This window comes from Nuphar pumila, chromosome 10, assembly GCF_984573655.1.
Source record: "Nuphar pumila chromosome 10, dmNupPumi1.hap1.1, whole genome shotgun sequence".
Lineage (NCBI taxonomy): Eukaryota > Viridiplantae > Streptophyta > Magnoliopsida > Nymphaeales > Nymphaeaceae > Nuphar > Nuphar pumila.
In genome coordinates this window covers 75,255,486-75,274,624 of record NC_143258.1, presented here as the reverse complement: position 1 = coordinate 75,274,624, position 19,139 = coordinate 75,255,486, and the positions used below count along the sequence as shown (strand labels likewise).

Here is a 19,139-nt window from a genome sequence, read left to right as displayed (position 1 = left end):
CCTCTTTTCTTTTTCTTTTGATGATAAAGGGAAAACCTACCAAGTTCACTGGCATAAAAAGCCAGGCCTCCCTTGCCCATAAAGAGTATACCAAGCTTCGTCCTTGTGGCGAAGAATGTGCATCCACGGGTTTCAAACTCATGCCACCTTTGTCAACTTGGTGACCATTTATGGGTCGCCCCCACGAGAGAGAGAGAGAGAGAGAGAGAGAGAGAGAGAGAGAGAGAGAGAGAGAGAGAGAGTTCCCAGGTTGTGTAACTCTACGTGTAGAATCGGTTCTAAAGGTAGAGGCTCCTTAATGAATGCCAAATGGTGGCATTTGATTGTTGGTGGCAACTATGCCCACCCCAATGGGGATGGCCAGAGCATTTCACCTAAAGATAGTGCCTATGTGTAAATTACCCAATCATTTTTGTATATCCTTTTACATTATTGATTCAGAAACTTAACTAGATTAACAATTCAAAAAATTGAACAATTAAACAAAATTCAGATCTCAGACATAAGTTAGCATAACCGAAAAGAAAATTTTAATATTCCATACAAGCTAAAATCTAACAAGAAGTCCCTTTCTTCCCAGTAAAGCACTTTTACTGGATTATATTTCTCAGGGCCAACATTATTCAGAAAGTATGATGCCAGACAAAATACTGGCTACTACAACTCAAAAATATAATCAACACAAAATAAGCATATGAGAAGTCCATTCAAGTCTCAATACTGATGAAAAGTTGTAGAAGCATACCAGAAGCTGTTCATTCCTAAAAGAATTCAACCAATCATCAGCTTATTATCCTCCAAGAAGGCGTATGTTGGGACCTCAAGGTTGTATGGTGCTGGCCCCTTGCGTATCCTGCCGGAAATGTCATAGTGAGATCCATGGCATGGACAGAACCAACCACCAAAATCTCCTGCATTTGGTAATGGAATGCAGCCAAGGTGAGTACACACTCCAACTACAACAAGCCATTCAGGGTTCTTGACTCTCTCTGCATCCTCCTGTGGATCACGCAGTGAGGCAACATCAACGCTGTTTGCAAGCTTGACATCAGCTTCTGTCCGATGCCTAATGAAAACAGGCTTCCCTCTCCACTTCACAGTAACGGTGGTCCCAGGTTCAATGCTTGACAGATCAACCTCAAGTGATGCTAAAGCAAGGACGTCTTTGCTAGCAGACATGCTCAAGACAAACTTGAGAACCAACAGGCGGATCAATGAGGCATACACAAACCTTCCACCACTCAATACAAAATAGGCAAAGGCTCTCTTGCTGGGATCTCCAGGTGGAAACCTCTCGTGATTAGATTCATCATACAAAATCTTGGAAGTTGGGTTTTTCACAGCTGCCACTGTAGCAGGAAGGTCAGAGATCTCTAGGTCGTGCCTTGGAACAAGTGTTTCAGAAGCAAAACCTGCATATTCAGCAATCAGCAAGAGCAACTCTACTTCAATAATAAAAAGGAAAAAAATGGTTCATATCATGTTTGTAATCACACATACATGCCAAAAGTAACGGATATTGAGAATATAATGCATATAAAATACATCATGCTTCTTCAACAAGTGCTCAAAAACTTATGAAACATTTAACAATTTCTTTCCCTTATCTAGCATATAATCCACCTATGGAGATTTCAGCTTTAGACCAGGCCAGTAATGATCTATGTCACCTGGGTATGGGTACGGAGGGTATGACACGGCAATTTTAAAAAAATGAGGGTATGGGGACATAGATATATATATTATAAGGTTTGGGTCTGGATCATATGTGGATCCATATTAAGGTCAATATTAAAAATTTAAAGAAAAAGGTCTGTACGTGTAATTTTCGAAAAATGGGGAGGGAAATGAAAATTTAGAAAACAAGGTCTATACGTTTAATTTTCAAAAAAAAGGAGGGGGAATGAAAAGTTTTTATATAAAAGGAAAGGGGTACCTCATACCCCTCTCTCTCTCTCTCTCCACGAAGGAGAATGAGGAGAAGACGAAGAAGGTGGAGATTGGGAAATTCCCAGCCAAATCAACATCCAAACAGGTTCCAACATCTCTCTCTCTCTCTCTCTCTCTCTCTCTCTCTTCTTTTTCTTCTTCTTCTCCCCTCCTGCTGAGGGTGGGAAAGGGGAGGTTTGACAGGAAAGAAAAAAGAAAAACAAAACCAGAGTGGGTTTTGGGTTGGGTCTTAATTGGACCCGACCCACAGGCCCACGTACCCGTGCCGCACCCGTACCCATACGCGTTTCGGGCCGTGTCAACACGGGTACATGGCCCATTTTGCCGTGTCCTGGTAACATAGGTAATGATATAAGCCAATCATGGGATTGTGGCTATTGTTGCAATAATTTTTGCACTGTCAGCAATAAAGCATGATACATAGGAATGTATCTCGAAACCTAACCGATATGTAAATTAGCGACCAAAAGTATTGGTATTGCTATATATCATGATCTCTAAGTAAGCAAATTCTTTTTATTCTATGTTTACCTCATTTGGAGTTGCCCTAGTTTTAGCAATTCAAAATTTCAGCCTCAATTTAAAGAAGATACACGTTTAAGGGCTTTATTAAGATAGCCCCAAAAAACCAATTTCCCCAATCAGTTGGAGTTGTAAAACCATTTGCTAATAATAATATCAAGATCATAAAAAATTTAACCTGATACCAAGGTAAAGGATATTGTTAAGATGACAATTTAGGGTACATTAATGATCAATATTGTTTAATGTTAGTTATTTTGTGTCGGTAACAATTTAGTTACTCATAATTGACAATATTATGCATATATAATTATATATAGGCTGACTATATATAGGGGACCTATAGGCTATCCAATAGACAATATAGAGGTCAAACTATATACTGCTGATACATAGACTTGTGATAATGCTTTGGAACTGAAACAGTGCTCAAGAACCCCCGTGACCAGCAATACCAGTGTCAAAACATTTAGCTGCTATTCTGTAGTACCCATGTGAGAAGCTTGGATCTAGTCGCTTTTTCAGATGTGTTCACATATCTTTTGGACTTGGTACAAATTGCTTGCCCTAGCTCAGACCTAAGAAATATGCCGAGCAAGTCTAGCCCTCTCCAGGCCTAAAACAGGTAGTTGTTTTAGAACTATATAAATATGTAGGGTCTTTCTCTCTCACAAATGCATGGAGTTCACAGCTTCAGGTATAATTTGGCAGTGGTATGGTGTGTGTACAGGCACGTGCATGTGCACAAGTAACTACACTGAACCTGATGGAACTAGTCGTCCCTATCGACAAAATTATGCTTTTATGTGCAAACCATGCACTAGCAAAGCAACTGTACCTCAACTTATGAATAGATGCATGAGATTAAGCACAAAGACAGTTATTTTTCTGCTACAGGTTATACAGATCATTAAGTATACAAAACTCATTATTTGTATATACATAAATAATAACAAATAAGCAGATTGTGGGTTTTAATGAAAAGTAAAACAGCTAGAAACAATGATACTAACAGGAAAAAAATTACAGAGTAAGAAATCAGAAGACAGTAGAAAGGAGACACAATAAGATTGACAATAAACACAGAGAATGTGCATGTCTAAAGGATTAAACATTATAATATTATTACTTCCAAACATATTAACATATATTTTAAATTTTTAAGTATTATATTTGTCCAAAGTAATCCAAAAGTTTGTGACAAAGAAAAAAAGAGATACATTTCAATTCCTACAAAAATAAAAAATGTGGGATAAAATGGATGAGAATACCGGTACATTTCTTTTTCCCATTCAGTTGAGCTGAATGATAACCCTAGCTTGGATTTGAATCCAAGACCACCTTCTCTATGATTTTGCAACCTTACCAATAAAAGCAATTACATTTGACCCAAGATAGGCAAATGCATGAGAGTGGTCCCAATCCTATTGATTGTGCCACAAGAAACTCTTGTTCAACATATCAGTACATAGATTTGGTCCCAGGAAATGAAAACTGGCTCTTTAAAGATCCACGTTAGATAGAGCAACCCAGAAATTACATTGGGAAGGGCATAGAGGTTAAATATTAAAAAAATACAATGGAAGTTCATACTTCATAAGGACCTCCATTGATGAGAAGGCCACCTATGCATCAGGATAAACTTCACCCTCTTCATGGATCTTGCACACCCTTCTGCTGCTATATATTGAATAAGAATTGGAGATGAGGCCAATGTGGCCTAACTTCTGATAGGCTTCACAAAACCTAACCTAGGTTTGTTACACTTCCCAAACCTTAACAAGGCATAAACAAAGAAAAGGCCCTAAACATCTCACTTATACGCCATAGAGTGTAGGACTCAAAATCTTGAACGCCCATGGAGGTTCCAACCAATGTAGCTTAAAACCTTGTAAGCCGGCACCTGAAGACCAAAAGAAGTGTTTAAAAAATGAAAAGCAATGGAATGCCATAAGCTTAAAGACACTGCTACTATAAGGTATTGTATACGGAAGGTCTTCATTCCCAATCACCTTCCACGTTCAACTCATATCAGAAACCAAAAATATACTCTTCTTTGACTGACATTATATTATAACATTCAACAATGATCAACTCTAATGAATTCCTCAAGAGTCAAAGATGACAAGAATGTGCCTCAACAATAAAAACCCACGCCTTTGAATTGAAATGTCTGATGATCTGATCTTTACTTGAACTCCCAAAAATACATGTCATAACGTCCAATACGTGCAGCAATAAGGTTGTACCAAACAAATCATTACTTCAAGATGATTTCTTTTGAAGTCCATAATCACCTACCCTTTTAAAGGTACATAATTCTGTTTCCCTCTTTTCCAGTGTTGTGAAAAGCGTTGAGGGGGTAGCGAGGCCCTCCACCAAAAACCGAGGGGGGGCGTAAGCCTCAATTTTTTTTTTGAAAACTTCAAAAAATTTATAAAAAAATATCTAAAAATACAAATAAATAAAGAAATGCTTTATTGATGAAATAACAACCAATAAAAAATAGAAAATCTCAAATAAGTACTAAAAAATATGAGATTAACATATAAAAGTAACTAAAAACTGATTATATAACTGGAAAATATATGACATTAACCAAAAAAAGTTAAAATATACTAAGAATCTGATTACATAACTGAAATAACTGGACAATATATGAGATTAACCTACAAAAGTTAAAATATATGAGATTATTCTAAAAAATATGAGATTAACATATAAAAGTAACTAAAAAATGATTACATAACTGGAAAATATATGAGATTAACCAACAAAAGATAAAATATACTAAGAAACCAATTACATAACTGGAAAATATATGAGATTATTCTAAAAAATATGAGATTAACATATAAAAGTAATTAAAAAACTGATTACATAACTGGAAAATATATGAGATTAACCAAAAAAAGTTAAAATATACTAAGAAACTAATTACATAACTGAAATAACTGAAAAATATATAAGATTAACCTGCAAAAGTTAAAATATATGAGATTATTCTAAAAAATGTGAGATTAACATATAAAAGTAACTAAAAACTGATTACATAACTGGAAAATATATGAGATTAACCAACAAAAGTTAAAATATACTAAGAAACTGATTACACAACTGAAATAACTGAAAAATATATGAGATTAACCTACAAAAGCTAAAATATATGAGATTATTCAAAAAATATGAGATTAACATATAAAAGTAACTAAAAAACTGATTACATAACTGAAAAATATATGAGATTAACCAACAAAAGTTAAAATATATTAAGAAACTAATTACATGACTGAAATAACTGAAAAATATACGAGATTAACCAACAAAAGTTAAAATATAGTAATATACTAAGAAACTTATTACATAACTGAAATAACTGAAAAATATATGAGATTAACCTACAAAAACTTTGTTGATTATATCTCAGAAATCTTGTTGTAAAAAAAAATATTTTTTGTGCCTCAGGCTTGCACCTTGAGGCACAGAGGGCCGCGCCTCAAGGCGAGGCGCGCCTTTTGCGCCTCAAGGCGCGTTTTTGATAACACTGCTCTTTTCTATTGCAGGGAGGGATTGTCGGGGGACTTCTATATCTGCATTATATCCAGTACATCTTGTAACTCCTAGCAGCTGTTCCCATGAACATTTCAGTTATTTGAACCTATGGGGTGTAACAGTAATATTTGTCATTCTGTGATATTCATGGGGTTACTTGAACTTCCAAATATACATGTCATAACACATATTGTCCAATACGTACAGCAATAAGTACCAAACAAATCATTACTTCAAGATGATTTCTTCTGAAGGCCATAATCACCTACCCTTCTATAGGTACATAATTCTGATTTTGTTTCCCTCTTTTCTATTGCAGGGAAGGATTTTGGGGGGACTTCTATATCTGGCATTATATCCAGTAAACAAATATCTTTTTCCAAAAGAATTATTTACAGAACATCTTGTAACTCCTAGCAGCTATTCCCATGGGCATTTCAGTCATTTGCACCTATGGGGTGTAACAGTAATATTTGTTCTGTGATATTCATGGGGTATATGTGTAAATTATCAACATGTTGTGCATCATTTGTAAAAGACCTACTTAAGGCTAAACATGTTTATCTAGAAATATCACAAAGGAGACATTTCATGGGAGTGAAAGTCCACAGAAATTCTAGGCTCAGCTTCTGTTCTCCTCTCCAATCTATTTCCCCCCATTTTCTACTGCTTTCATCTACATCTATAACTTTCCTAATAACAGGAATATTGCAGGCTTTTCTTGACAGGTCTTAGATTTGTTAGTACTACAAAAATTGTTTCACATAAGCCTCCATAAAACTTGAAAAACTTCTCAAGTAGTGGAAGGGCATAAAAAGGATACTCGATGGTCCTAGAGTGAGACAAAGTTTTTTTTGGGTGGGGTGGGTGGGGGGAGGAGAGGGGCACATAATCTTTTATGTGTGTTCTTATCAGCGATTTCAAGACAAATTTCGATTTTAACCACTCGCTGGTAACTCTAAAAGCTGATTTTAAGAGTTGCTTATCTTCTCAACAGTAAAATCTTATAATCCAAATGCATTAGCACCTAGCTGCAGTTAAAAGTCTCAAATAGAATCTGTTTCGCTCGCTGCTTAAATAAAGATTTCTTAAAGGAATTAAACAAAGATTAATACAACTACTTTTGTAGTTAAAACCCATCTAACAAACTGATTAAAAAAGTACACCATTTTGTGTTCCTTCCTTTTTCCAAAAAAGATCCTTTTTTCAGGTGCTGGTAGATACTTTTCAATCTAGAGGCTAGAAATCTATTCCACCGAACTAAATGGATGGAACTCAGAAAAAGTTAATTTACTTAAACAACCTTAAAAAGTAAATATGCTGGATTTAATTTTCAAGAAAAGACTGTTTGTCCCTTTTTTCATCCTTTACCTTTGGTGATTTATGTTGTTTGCTGATGATATTGTTTTGATTGATGAGTCTAGAGCTGGGGTTAATGCTAAGTTAGAATTATGGAGACAGACATTGGAAGCAAGAGGTTTTAAGTTAAGAGTAAGACAGAATACATGGAATGTCGATTTAGTAAGCAACGAAGTAGTGATGGGAGTGTAGTGCGAAATACCGGTGGATGATTCTTTCAAATATTTGAGATCTATCATTCAAAAGTATGGAGAAATTGATGGAGATGTAAATCATAGAATAAAGGTTGGGTGGATGAAATGGAAGAGTGCAACTGGAGTGTTGTGCGATCGTAGAATGCCATTGCGGTTGAAGGGAAAGTTTTATAGGACGACTATTAGGCCCGCTTTACTATATAGTACGGAATGTTGGGCTGCCAAGAGACATCATATTCAAAAAATGAGTGTAGCTGAGATGCGTATGCTGAGATGGATGTGTGGAAATACAATAAAAGATAAGATTCGGAACGAGGAGATACGTAAGAAGGTAGGCGTTGCACCCATTGAAAATAAGATGAGAGAGAATCGTTTACGATGGTTCGGACATATTCGACGAAGGCCTAATGATGCTCCAGTTAGAAGGATGGAGAAATGGGAAAATATATTAGTTAAAAGAGGTCGGGGTAGGCCTAGGAAGACATGGATGGAGGTGATAAGAAAGGATATGAATGCTTTGAACCTCACCGAGGACATGGCATTGGATAAAAATGAATGGAGGAAAAGGATTCATGTGGAAGACCCATAATGATTTTCTTTGTTGGTTCATATCGCCGACCCCAATTGTTTTGGGATGAAGGCATAGTTGTTGTTGTTGTTGTTGTTGTTGTACCTTTGGTGATTTATGCAAAATTTGAGTAATATTAGGCCTGACCCAGTCAAGGAGAATGGAATAAAAGCAAATTTAAAACATATTTATACTATTTCAAATTTATAACATAAGTTACATAACACACTAGACTAAACTATGGATGGTTTTGGATTAGGTACATGCAGTTATTTTAGCTTCAACAAGTTCAACCACAATAACCTGTTAAGATTTTACCACTCTCTCTTTGTGTGTGCGTACTCACACACAGTTTTCAAATAGAATATAAAAAGTTATTTTGACAGTTTTTGATAGGCAGGCTTGATAATAGCCCCATGGATCTAAGCCCAAAACCTGCCAGCTATGATAGTGTGACTTCACCATCCAACTAGCTCCTTTGTCCCCAAAATATAAAACATAAAAGAGAATGCGACATACATAAAATGATATCGCAGCCAAGGTCTCTCGCTGCTTAAATAAAGATTTCTTAAAGGAATTAAATAAAGATTAATACAACTACTTTTGTAGTTAAAACCCATCTAACAAACTGATTAAAGTACTCCATTTTGTGTTCCTTCTCTTTTCCAAAAAATATCCTTTTTCAAGTGCTGGTACCTACTTTTCAATCTAGAGTCTAGAAATATATTCTACTGAAGTAAATGGATGCAACTCAGAAAGAGTTAATTTACTTAAACAACCTTAAAAAGTAAATATGCTAGATTTAATTTTCAAGAAAAGGCTGCTTGTCCCTTTTTTCCTCCTTTACCTTTGGTGATTTATGCAAAATTTGAGTAATATGGATGTTGCTGATCACCAATCCAAAAACAACTTCAATCAATCACTTACATTCAAAAGAGAAATGAGTTGCCAGAATTCAGTTTGCATAACTAGAGAAATTCATTGCCCATTGCTGAAGCAATAGGTCGCTATAGACAGTAAGAGGGTGTTTGGTTGGACCATGAAATACATTTTGTACAAAACACAAGTACAATTTACTGTGTTTTGCAAGATTTACTTGTGCAGTAAGCTCTAGCCAGATCACGTGTATGCTACACAAGACCTAAGGAGCTAGCATTTCTTTTGGAGTAACATGTGCCTAAAATTAAATCAAACTTTATCCAATTCTGCTCAAAATGTATGCTACACAAGACCTGTTTCTCTGAAAATATGCAATCAAACATCGCCTAAAATAAAATCAAACTTATCCAATTCTGTTCAAAATGTATGCTACCCAAGACCTGTTTGTCAGAAAATATGCAAACAGCGCCTAAACAGTGTTGAAATAAAAAAAAGGTTCAGTTGTAGGTGAAATGACTATGATTGAAGTCCAGTGAACAAATGCCACCTTCATAAACGCCAGAAATGAAACAACAAGTGCACAAATACTGAAAAGAAGCCTCACAAATAATCAAATTTAATAAACAACTTGACAAAACATACATCCACCAAATATGCTAGAACAAAATAGCATATAAATACTTCACGACAAAGATGTAAAAAGAGTGCTTAAAAGCACGTTAATCTGAATATTATTGAGGGGTAAAACCCTCTACAAAAAATGTTTTATAATGGGCACAAATAGCCCTTATTTATAGAGTGCTGGCTCACTTGAAAGAGCTGTTGGGCTGTTCCCAACAGCTCTAATTAGAGCCGTTGGGAGTAGCCCAACAGCTCTTTGTCAACAGTCAAATATTGACTGTTGACTGTACAGTGACAGTCATTATGACTGTTAGGGAAAAAGACAAAACAGAAAAAGAATAAAAAGAAATAAAACAAAAATACAGAAAAATAAAGATTACAAAGATATATATATATACTTTAAATATATATTTATATACATATACATACTTTTATATTACGAAGAGTATATATATATATATATGTTATTTTCTAACAGTCTCCCTCAAACTTATGGTGAAATCACCGAAAGTTTGTTAAGTAAAAAGTTGAATCTTGGTGAATAAATCAGCAAGTTGATATTCTGATGTCACATAGGGAAGATTAATAGTCTTCTTTAAGTATTCTTCACGAACGAAATGACAGTTCATCTCTATATGCTTAGTTCTTTCATGAAAAGTATGATTTCGAGCAATGTATATAGAGATTTTGTTGTCACAACAAAATCTTGTAGGATTCTGAAGATGAATTCCAATATCTGAAATTAGTTGCTTGAGCCACATGATTTTCATGGTAGTAGTCGTCATTGCTCTATATTTAGCTTTTGTAGATGATAAATACACCTTTTGTTGTTTCTTGCACCTTCATGAAATCAATGATTCACCTAGAAACACACAAAAACCAGTTGTTGATCTCCTATTATTTGGATCCCTTCCCCAATCAGTATCAGAGTATGCAATACGATCTAAGGAGGAAGAAGATGATAGAAAAACTCCCTTATTTATTGTGCCTCTAATGTATTTGATAATTCTCACGACTGCACTCATATGAGCTAAAGTTGGAGCGTGTTGAAATTGACTGGCTATATGTACAACATGAGCTATGTCTGATCTTATAATACTTAAATACATAAGAGACCCCATGAGTTGTCTGAATGGAGTTGGACTGTCCAAAGGAACTCCATCATCGGCTCACATCTTCGTTCCAACAGTCTGTGGAGTGTTAACAACTTTATCATCTGATAGTTTTGACCTGTCAATAATATCTGAATCAAACTTTGTTTGTGACAATATGTACCCTATGTTAGAATATGATACTCCTATACCAAGAAAGTATGTTAGGAACCCAAGATATGTCATTTCAAAAGAATTTTTCAAAAACTGTTTTACTTTCTTGATTCAATCTTTGTCACTACTTGTAATCAACATATAAGAGTAAAATTATAATACCTGCAAAAGAATTCTTGATAAATAACATTGTATCTTATAACATGGTTTAAAACCATATCCTGTAATAACATTGTTAAAAGTATCAAACCAAGCTTTAGGTGCTTGTTTGAGGCCATACAATGCCTTTTTTAATTTAAGCACTTTGCCTGAAGGAATTATCAATCCAGGTGGAACATCCATGTATACTTCTTCATTGAGATTTCCATTTAAAAAAGCATTTTTAACATCCATTTGAAATATATTTCAATTTTTAGTAGCTGGAATAGCTACAAGAATTCGAACAATGGTCATCCTGGCAACAAGAGCAAAAGTTTCTTCATAATCGACTTTGTATTCCTGAGAATATCATTTGGCAACCGACTTTATGTCATTCCAAGGATCCATCACTTTTGGTTTTTACTTTAAAAACCCATCTACAACCTATAGTGATCTTTCCAATGGGTAATTTTATAATTTCACAAGTATTAGCTTCTTTAAGAGCGTCTAATTTTATATGCATAGCTTTTATCCATTCGGGTAAATTTTTTGCTTCATTGTAACATGAGGGTTCAAAATATAAATGAATAGCTATAAGACATGCTCTATGTTTAGGAGAAAATGAGTCATAAGACACAAATTTATTTGAAATTCTTGAGATTCATTCAGATCTACGAATAGTGGTTTGTTCTGAGGGAATTTCTAATGTTTCATGGTTACTTTGATTTGTACCTTCATCGAGTACGGTTTGATTTCTTCTAGTGTAAACTATTGGTTCAATTGTTGTTCTATTCTCAATAGGAGGTTCTACACAAATATTTTCATCATTAGACAATAGTTTAAATAAAAAAGAGTAACCAAAATTTATGTTTTGCGATATGTTTCCTTCAAATCCACTTTCATTTTCAACAAAATTAACATTCCTCGAGACTAGAAGTTTATCATTTTTTATATCATAACATTTAAATCCTTTTTGCATTTCAAATACCCAATGAACGCACAGAGAATAGCCTTAGAAGATAGTTTATCTCATTTATCATTTAAAACATAACACTTACAACTGAAGATTCTTAGTCTTTGATAGTCATGTTGATATTTGAATAATTTTTCAAAAGGAATTTCATTGGACAAAGTTTTTGAAGGCATTCTGTTCATAAGGTATACTGAGGTTAATGTAGCTTCGGCCCAAAGATTTTTTGGAATATTCTTAGCAATAAGAAGAGTCCTTGCCGTTTCCATAATGTATTTTCTTTCTGAAATTCTGTTTTGTTGTGGTGTTCTAGGACACGATCTTTGATGTAAAATTCATTCGTTTTCTAAAAATTGTTTAAATTCATTTGACAAGTATTCTCCTCAAGAGTTAGTTCTTAGAATTTTTAGCTTACTTTCATATTGAATTTTAATCATGTTATGGAACATTTTAAAGATTGTAAATACATCATATTTAAATTTAAGGAAGTAAATCCAACAATCTATAGTGAAGTCATCGATAAACACCACATAATAAGAGAATTCTCCTTTAGAGGCTACGGGAGCAGGGCCCCACACATCTGAATGGACTAATTCAAAAAGCTTTGAAGAGAAAAAAGTTCTTTCACCATAAGACAAGGCTGTCATTTTACCAAGTAAACATTCTTTACATTCAAAATTATATTTACAAAGATTCTTGGTAATAGGTACAAAATTTAATTTTCTTATATTTGGATGCCCAAGTCTATAATGCCAAGTCCGTATATCTTTTGTTTGGACAATATTACAAAATGATTTCTTTGAAATACAAAAAAAAATCATATAATAAAGATATCCTTGCCTAGATCCTTCCCCAATCAATTTCCTTGACTGGCGATCCTGCACCCAATATTTATTTGATGAGAATATGACATCACATCTATGATCCGAGATTTGAGAAACAGAAAGTAGGTTAAGATGAAGTTTTGGTATAAATCTTATTTTTGAAATATAAAATTTGTTGTATTTTGACAAATCATTTTTAAAAATTCCAACACCTTCTATTTTCAAGGCAGTGCCATCGGCAGTGGAAACCAGAGTTACCAGTCGAGGAAGCGGGAGCGGGAAGCGATACGGGAGCGGGAAGCGAGGCACTTTCAAAAATTTAGGAAGCGGGGAAGCGAGGGACCACTTAGAAGAAAATTCTGAACCGTCTCGGAAGCGACCTAGGAAGCGAGGGGGAAGCGAAAAAATGAAAAAAATGGGGAAGCGAGGGGGGAGCGTGGGGGAAGCGCGCTTCCCATAAAAGGGGGACGCACTTCCCATAAAAGGGAAGCGCACTTCCCAAAAAAGGGAAGCGCACTTCCCAAAAAAGGGGGACGCTTCCCCTCACGCTTCGGAAGCGCGACGTTTCGCGCTTCCCCTTTTGCCTAGGCGCTTCCGGTAACTCTGGTGGAAACAAAGGATGCATTTGAGTTAGGTTGACATTCAGATAAAATAGACATCTGTGGAATCATATGAAATGAACCTCTCGAATCAAGAAGCCAATAGCACATGCTAGGAGTAGAAGAGGATGCAATGGCCACTCCTGAGGTAGATCCTTTCATCAATTGTTGCAAATGAGATCTTTGAGATTTAGATTATCTTCATATTGTTTTGATGGTACAGCGGGAACACATTTTTCTTGAGGCCTGTATTTATATTTAGGACATTGAGGCCTAATATGAACGAGCTCATTACAGTTATGACAAATGATTTTTTATTCTCCTCTATTCTTACTAAAATGAGGAGGTCTATATGACTTGATATAATGCCCTAGTTTTGATGCGGCAAGTGCGCAATCCTCTTCTTAGCCATTACTAGAAGTAGCAAGCACACTAACATTTTTACTCATATTTAGCCTAGTTTCTTCTCCACTAAGCTTAGTGAGAATCTCATGAATAGGAGGAGGTGATCAAGATGATAGCAAGGAAGCCCTTGTTTGTTCAAACTCGGGTCTCAAACCATAGAGAAAAGCGAAGAGTCTATCTTCTTCAACTTGAACTCTTCGCATTTATATACACTTACCTTCCCATTTGGGTTCAAATTGGGCAAGTTGGGTCCAAATAGAAGATAACTTCATAAAGTAATCTCTTACATTTTTATCTCCTTGTTTGATATTTCTAACTTTTTCTTGGAGATAATACTTGTGAGCCATATCTTTTTTCGGTAAACATACCTCTAAAATATTTTCATGCTTCATTTGCCTTTTTGTAGCATAATAGGTTTGAGGCAATTTTTTTATCAACTCCACTTAGCATCCATGAAAGAATTTTTGCATTTTTCATTTCCTATTCATCCAATTTCTTGTAGTATTCTTCCATGGCTTTGTCTCTTTCGTCAAGACTAGTCTCAACCCCATTTTCACCTAATGTAATTTTGAACGTAGGTTCAAGAATAATACCTCTTACGAATCCCCACAAACCTTGACCCTTGATGAATGTCTCCAAGTGTCCTGCCCAAATGTTAGAGTTGCTTCATTTCCGTGAAGTTTGAATGGTGGAATAAAGTTGGAGTTGCTTGTATTGTGTGGGAAAAATTCACCCATGGTGAATTAGAAGAGAAAAAGAAATCACCACCACGAAGAGGAATAAACACGCTTTTCGAGGCAGCCCACCAATGCACAGATGATCATACACCAAGCTCTGATACCATGAAAAAATGCCTCACAAATAATCAAGTTTAATAAATAACTTGACAAAACATATATCCACCAAATATGCTAGAACAAAATAGCATATAAATGCTTCACGGCAAGATGTAAAAAGAGTGCTTAAAAGCACGTTAATCAGAATATTATTGAGGGGTAAAACCCTCTACAAAAAGTGTTTTACAATGGGCACAAATGGCCCTTATTTATAGTGTTGGCTCACTTGAAAGAGTTGTTGGGCTGTTCCCAACAGCTCCAATTAGAGTCGTTGGGAGTAGCCCAACAGCTCTTTGTCAACAGTCAAATATTGACTGTTGACTGTGAATTGACAATCATTATGACTGTTAGGGAAAAAGACAAAACAGAAAAAGAATAAAAAGAAATAAAACAAAAATACAGAAAAATAAAGATTACAAAGATATACGTATATACTTTAAATATATATTTATATACATATAAGTATTTACGAAGAGTATGTATGTATGTATTCAAGTATATACATATATATGTTATTTTCTAACAAATACAACGCCACAAAGTCCCTACAAAGGTGCACACTCACAAATACAAAAGCCTCTAATGGGCCAAATACAATGAGCCACTAAGGCCTAACACACAATCTCTCAAAAGAGAGCAAGAACACATAAAAATAATAAGGGCTTTTATTCAAATATGCTTGGCAACAAGCATAGCTAATACAAGAGGAAGGAGTGCCTTTAAATAGGCACTCCATGCAACAAGGGGCCGACCCAACTAGATGTTGGGTCAGCCCCAACGGCTAGTTGGACCAGCACCCAATACAGGTACAGGTACAGGTACAACAATTATTACAAAAATAAAAAGAAAAAATAAAAGAAATAAAAAACCTAAAGTCGTCAGTTCCTAGTGGACTGATACCTGTCACAAGCTGAAATTACTGAAATACCCCTGATGGGTATTTCAGTTTACATACACAGTAAAAGACTATATATATAATACATTTTAACAATGGCAATCCCATTATGTAGGATTTATCTTCAACATGTCAATTTCTGATGGTAATTTCCTCAAGAGTCCTTGATTTTTGCCACTTTAGTGCATTATTGACATCTTCCCCCTGTAGAAACCTTAATTTACATCACAATTTCAGCGAATATGGACTTCTGCCCGATGTAGACTAAATTGTGACAAAAGCATAGAGAAAGGCTACAAAACTGCCACACCCAATCCATTTTGACTAAAGAAGACAGGGAACAAAAAGTGATAGAAGACACAGTATTTCTTAGACCTTGACTGGATAGTTAAAACTTAAAAAGAAGAATAGGAAAGCCAAAACCAAACTGCTATGCATGATTCATTGTGCTAACACAACATAATCAAGAAGCAACAGAAAATAGTAAAGGAAGAATAACTTCTTTGGTATATCTTTTAATATCACATGCACTCTTATTTTTTCTCACAGTGCACCACATGAGCACTCAAGAGAGAAGTTCAAATTCTAGAAGGAAATATTGAAGACGTTGATGACAAGTAAAAGATATACAAAACTGAGCAAGACATCAAGAGTGGTTTCAAAGACTGATTTAAAACTCAAAAATGGAGAAATCACGGAAAGAAACATGTGCACAAAATAGTGAAATAAAACAGGTTAAATGACCCAAATAATGATGGTATATGGTAGATTAGTTGGTTATTAGATTTTTAGAATTCTTCAAGGCATACATAATCTAAACCTGGGCAAACCCACGTCAACTCAACACCCCAAAATGGTCAAAACAAACCTCTAAAAAGTTATTGGAAGCATCATACAAGAGTAGGAAGCATGCTTTTGGGAAACCACACTTTGGAATTGAAAATTCCTCGCTTCTAAAGCATCAGGGAAAGCAATGGAATTTCAATCTAAAGAAATAGGATTTGTAATTCCTTCACATAGAAATCTTGATTCGATGAAAAGCAAATCACGATTATAATCACAATATGATTATGCGATTTTATTATTTCTATCTCGTTAGAGACTAGAATTCTGATTAATCCATTCATAGCATGGACTATATACCTTTTACAGCATGTTACTTGCCACATGAAGATTTAGCATTTGCTTTAAGTTGACTTATGACATGTAAACATTAATACTACATGTTGAATATGCATTCGCTATTTACTTCTAAGACGGTGATGTTTCCAACTCTTTACCTTTCTATAACACAATCATATGTTTTCAATAGTTTAAAAAATAATTCTTCACTTTTCATTTAATTCTATCTCATTTCTGGTTAGATTTTTGTTTCACATCCAACATGATTCTTATGTTGATTCTCACTTCTCATTTGTGATTTATGAATCGCTTCTTTTTTCTGATTCCCAAACTAGCAACTTTGCTCCAAACATAGAGATCAACAAAGTAATTGGAGCAAATTCAATTTGCAATACCCTTTTCCCATGGGTAATATTGGATTAGAACAAGCAAACAAATGAATGGTTGGACGGATGAAATTTTAGCTTCTTAACTGTAATCTTATAATGATTTCCTAAAATCATGGATTTGTTTAAAGAATGCAAACTTGGTACCATTTATATTACAATCAGTAGAAGTTTTCTTAACATGACTAGGCTCATCGGATCAAATGTACAACTAGCATGCCCTAATTCTATGTCAAATTATTCTCTCCTTGTATTCAGAAACCGTGAAGTCCGCCCAACTGTCTCACTTGATATGGAAAGAGAATGATAAAACGGAACCTTTACATGAAATGCTTGAATAGTTATTCTTTAACAACATGGCGTTTAAGGGAAAATTGACTATTTCCCAACAATATGTGGAGGTCCTCAAGGACTTTACTACTATTGACCCAACATCATCTGGAAAAAAAAAAAAACGCCCCAATAAAAATTACGATATCCCCTTAAAAAGATAACCATTTTAGTTTCCGAGAAATAAAAAAAAAGAAGAATCCACCCAAAACCTGCAACCTTCTAGATACTTCAACAGCTTAATCACAAAAAAGGAGCAACCTTTAAACCCAATCATTGAGCAATCATTGACAGAATTTTCCATCAAAGATACCTCATCCTAAAAGAACAGATCGATAAATGAAAGAAGCAGAAACCCTGATTTTGTAAACCCAGTCGCCATAAAATCAGCATCACGGGTACACCCCCCCCCCCCCAACACACACACACACACACGAAAACGAACAGAACGAAGACACATAAAAAAAATTAACAGGAACTCAAAGGATTAGGGTAGGAAGAATCGGAACAAAAACAAGTGCAGATCACACATCAAGAAGAAGAAACCCTAGACTCAGGTTAAGGTGGCTTTTTTTCTTTCTTTTTCTTTTCCTTTTACCTCTGACCGCAGACCGCTGGATCCAATTAGGGTTAGCTCCAAGGGAAGAGGAACGACGGGCGATCAGAGTGGACGAATCGTCCTCGGAGATTTGCAAGTTCCTGGAGAAGAAGGCAGACGTCGACGGTGACGATGCCCTCGAGAACGAGGAGAGCCTCCTTCCTGCGATTCGCAACATCTCTCTCTCTCTCTCTCTCTCTCTCTCTCTCTCTCTCTCTGTCGCCCGCTTCAACAATGAGGGTGAAGGTTAGAGCGTAAGTTATTCCAGGAACGTAGGGCTGCAAACGGATCGAATATGGTCGGATATCTGATCCGAGTCCAACATGGTTTTTGTGGATATGGATCCAATATAGAGTATTCAAATTCAAGGGTCGATGTGGTTCGAACCTGAGATTTTGATCAAATCGGATCAATATTCTAAAAACATTTTTTGTAAATAAATTTTTTTCATTTTCTAAAAGTTTCTATTAAAAGAACAAATTTTTCTGCCAATCTTTTGAAAAAGGATGGAGTTTCTTTCTTTTTCCCGTTTGGTTTTCAAACAACAACAACAACTACGCCTTCATCCCAAAACAATTGGGGTCAGCGATATGAACCAAAAAAGAAAGATGTCTTTTAAATCAAGTTTCGCTTTTGTACTTATATGCATTCTACTCACCGACTGCACAAAATGATTAATAACCAAATACCAAAGTCTTTGGATGGAATGTTACAGCTGGATGGTTAGCTCGCACTATCGTTATCGTAACCAAGTGTCTCGGGTTCAAATCCCATGGGATTATGCCCCCCGCTTGCATCCGGGAAATATATATATATATATATATATGAGAACTGAAAATATTATATTAGGCCCTCTTTTATCGTTCTTTCCCGTTAGGCCCCATATTTTAAAGTGTCTTATGATAGATCTGAACCGTTAGTTGTGTTTAGCATGCTCGATTTAGTGGGAATTTACTCTTAAGATCATGTTTTTTCGATGAAAAAAATGTATTTTTATGAGCTGGAAAAAATTGATGCCTTCATAGCCATTGATTTTGGATCACCGAAGAAAAAAACTGTATACAGACATACTCCAAAAGCCGGTTCCAACTAAACAAAACCTATAGATCACATCTATGGGGTTAAA

The 19,139-nt window shown here is 35.3% G+C and overlaps 1 protein-coding gene across 1 annotated transcript; it reads right to left on the bottom strand.

Annotated features, from left to right (window-relative positions):
- Window positions 1–482: 482 nt before the first annotated feature.
- Window positions 483–18,250, bottom strand: LOC149826844 (cytochrome b-c1 complex subunit Rieske-4, mitochondrial-like). Its single transcript, XM_090018993.1, has 2 exons — window positions 18,014–18,250; window positions 483–1,412 (listed from the first exon to the last, which is right to left on the bottom strand). The coding sequence occupies exons 1-2, from the start codon at window positions 18,189–18,191 to the stop codon at window positions 772–774; spliced, it is 819 nt and encodes a 272-aa protein (XP_089875119.1). The 5' UTR covers window positions 18,192–18,250; the 3' UTR covers window positions 483–771.
- Window positions 18,251–19,139: the final 889 nt, after the last annotated feature.

Bases quoted from the DNA above. Each gene is read 5' to 3' on its own strand.
- LOC149826844 (XM_090018993.1), bottom strand. From the start codon at position 18,191: ATGTTGCGAATCGCAGGAAGGAGGCTCTCCTCGTTCTCGAGGGCATCG. The intron at 1,413-18,013 runs GTAAAAGGAAAA...CTGAATATGCAG, and splicing joins CCAGCGGTCTGCGGTCAGAG to GTTTTGCTTCTGAAACACTT.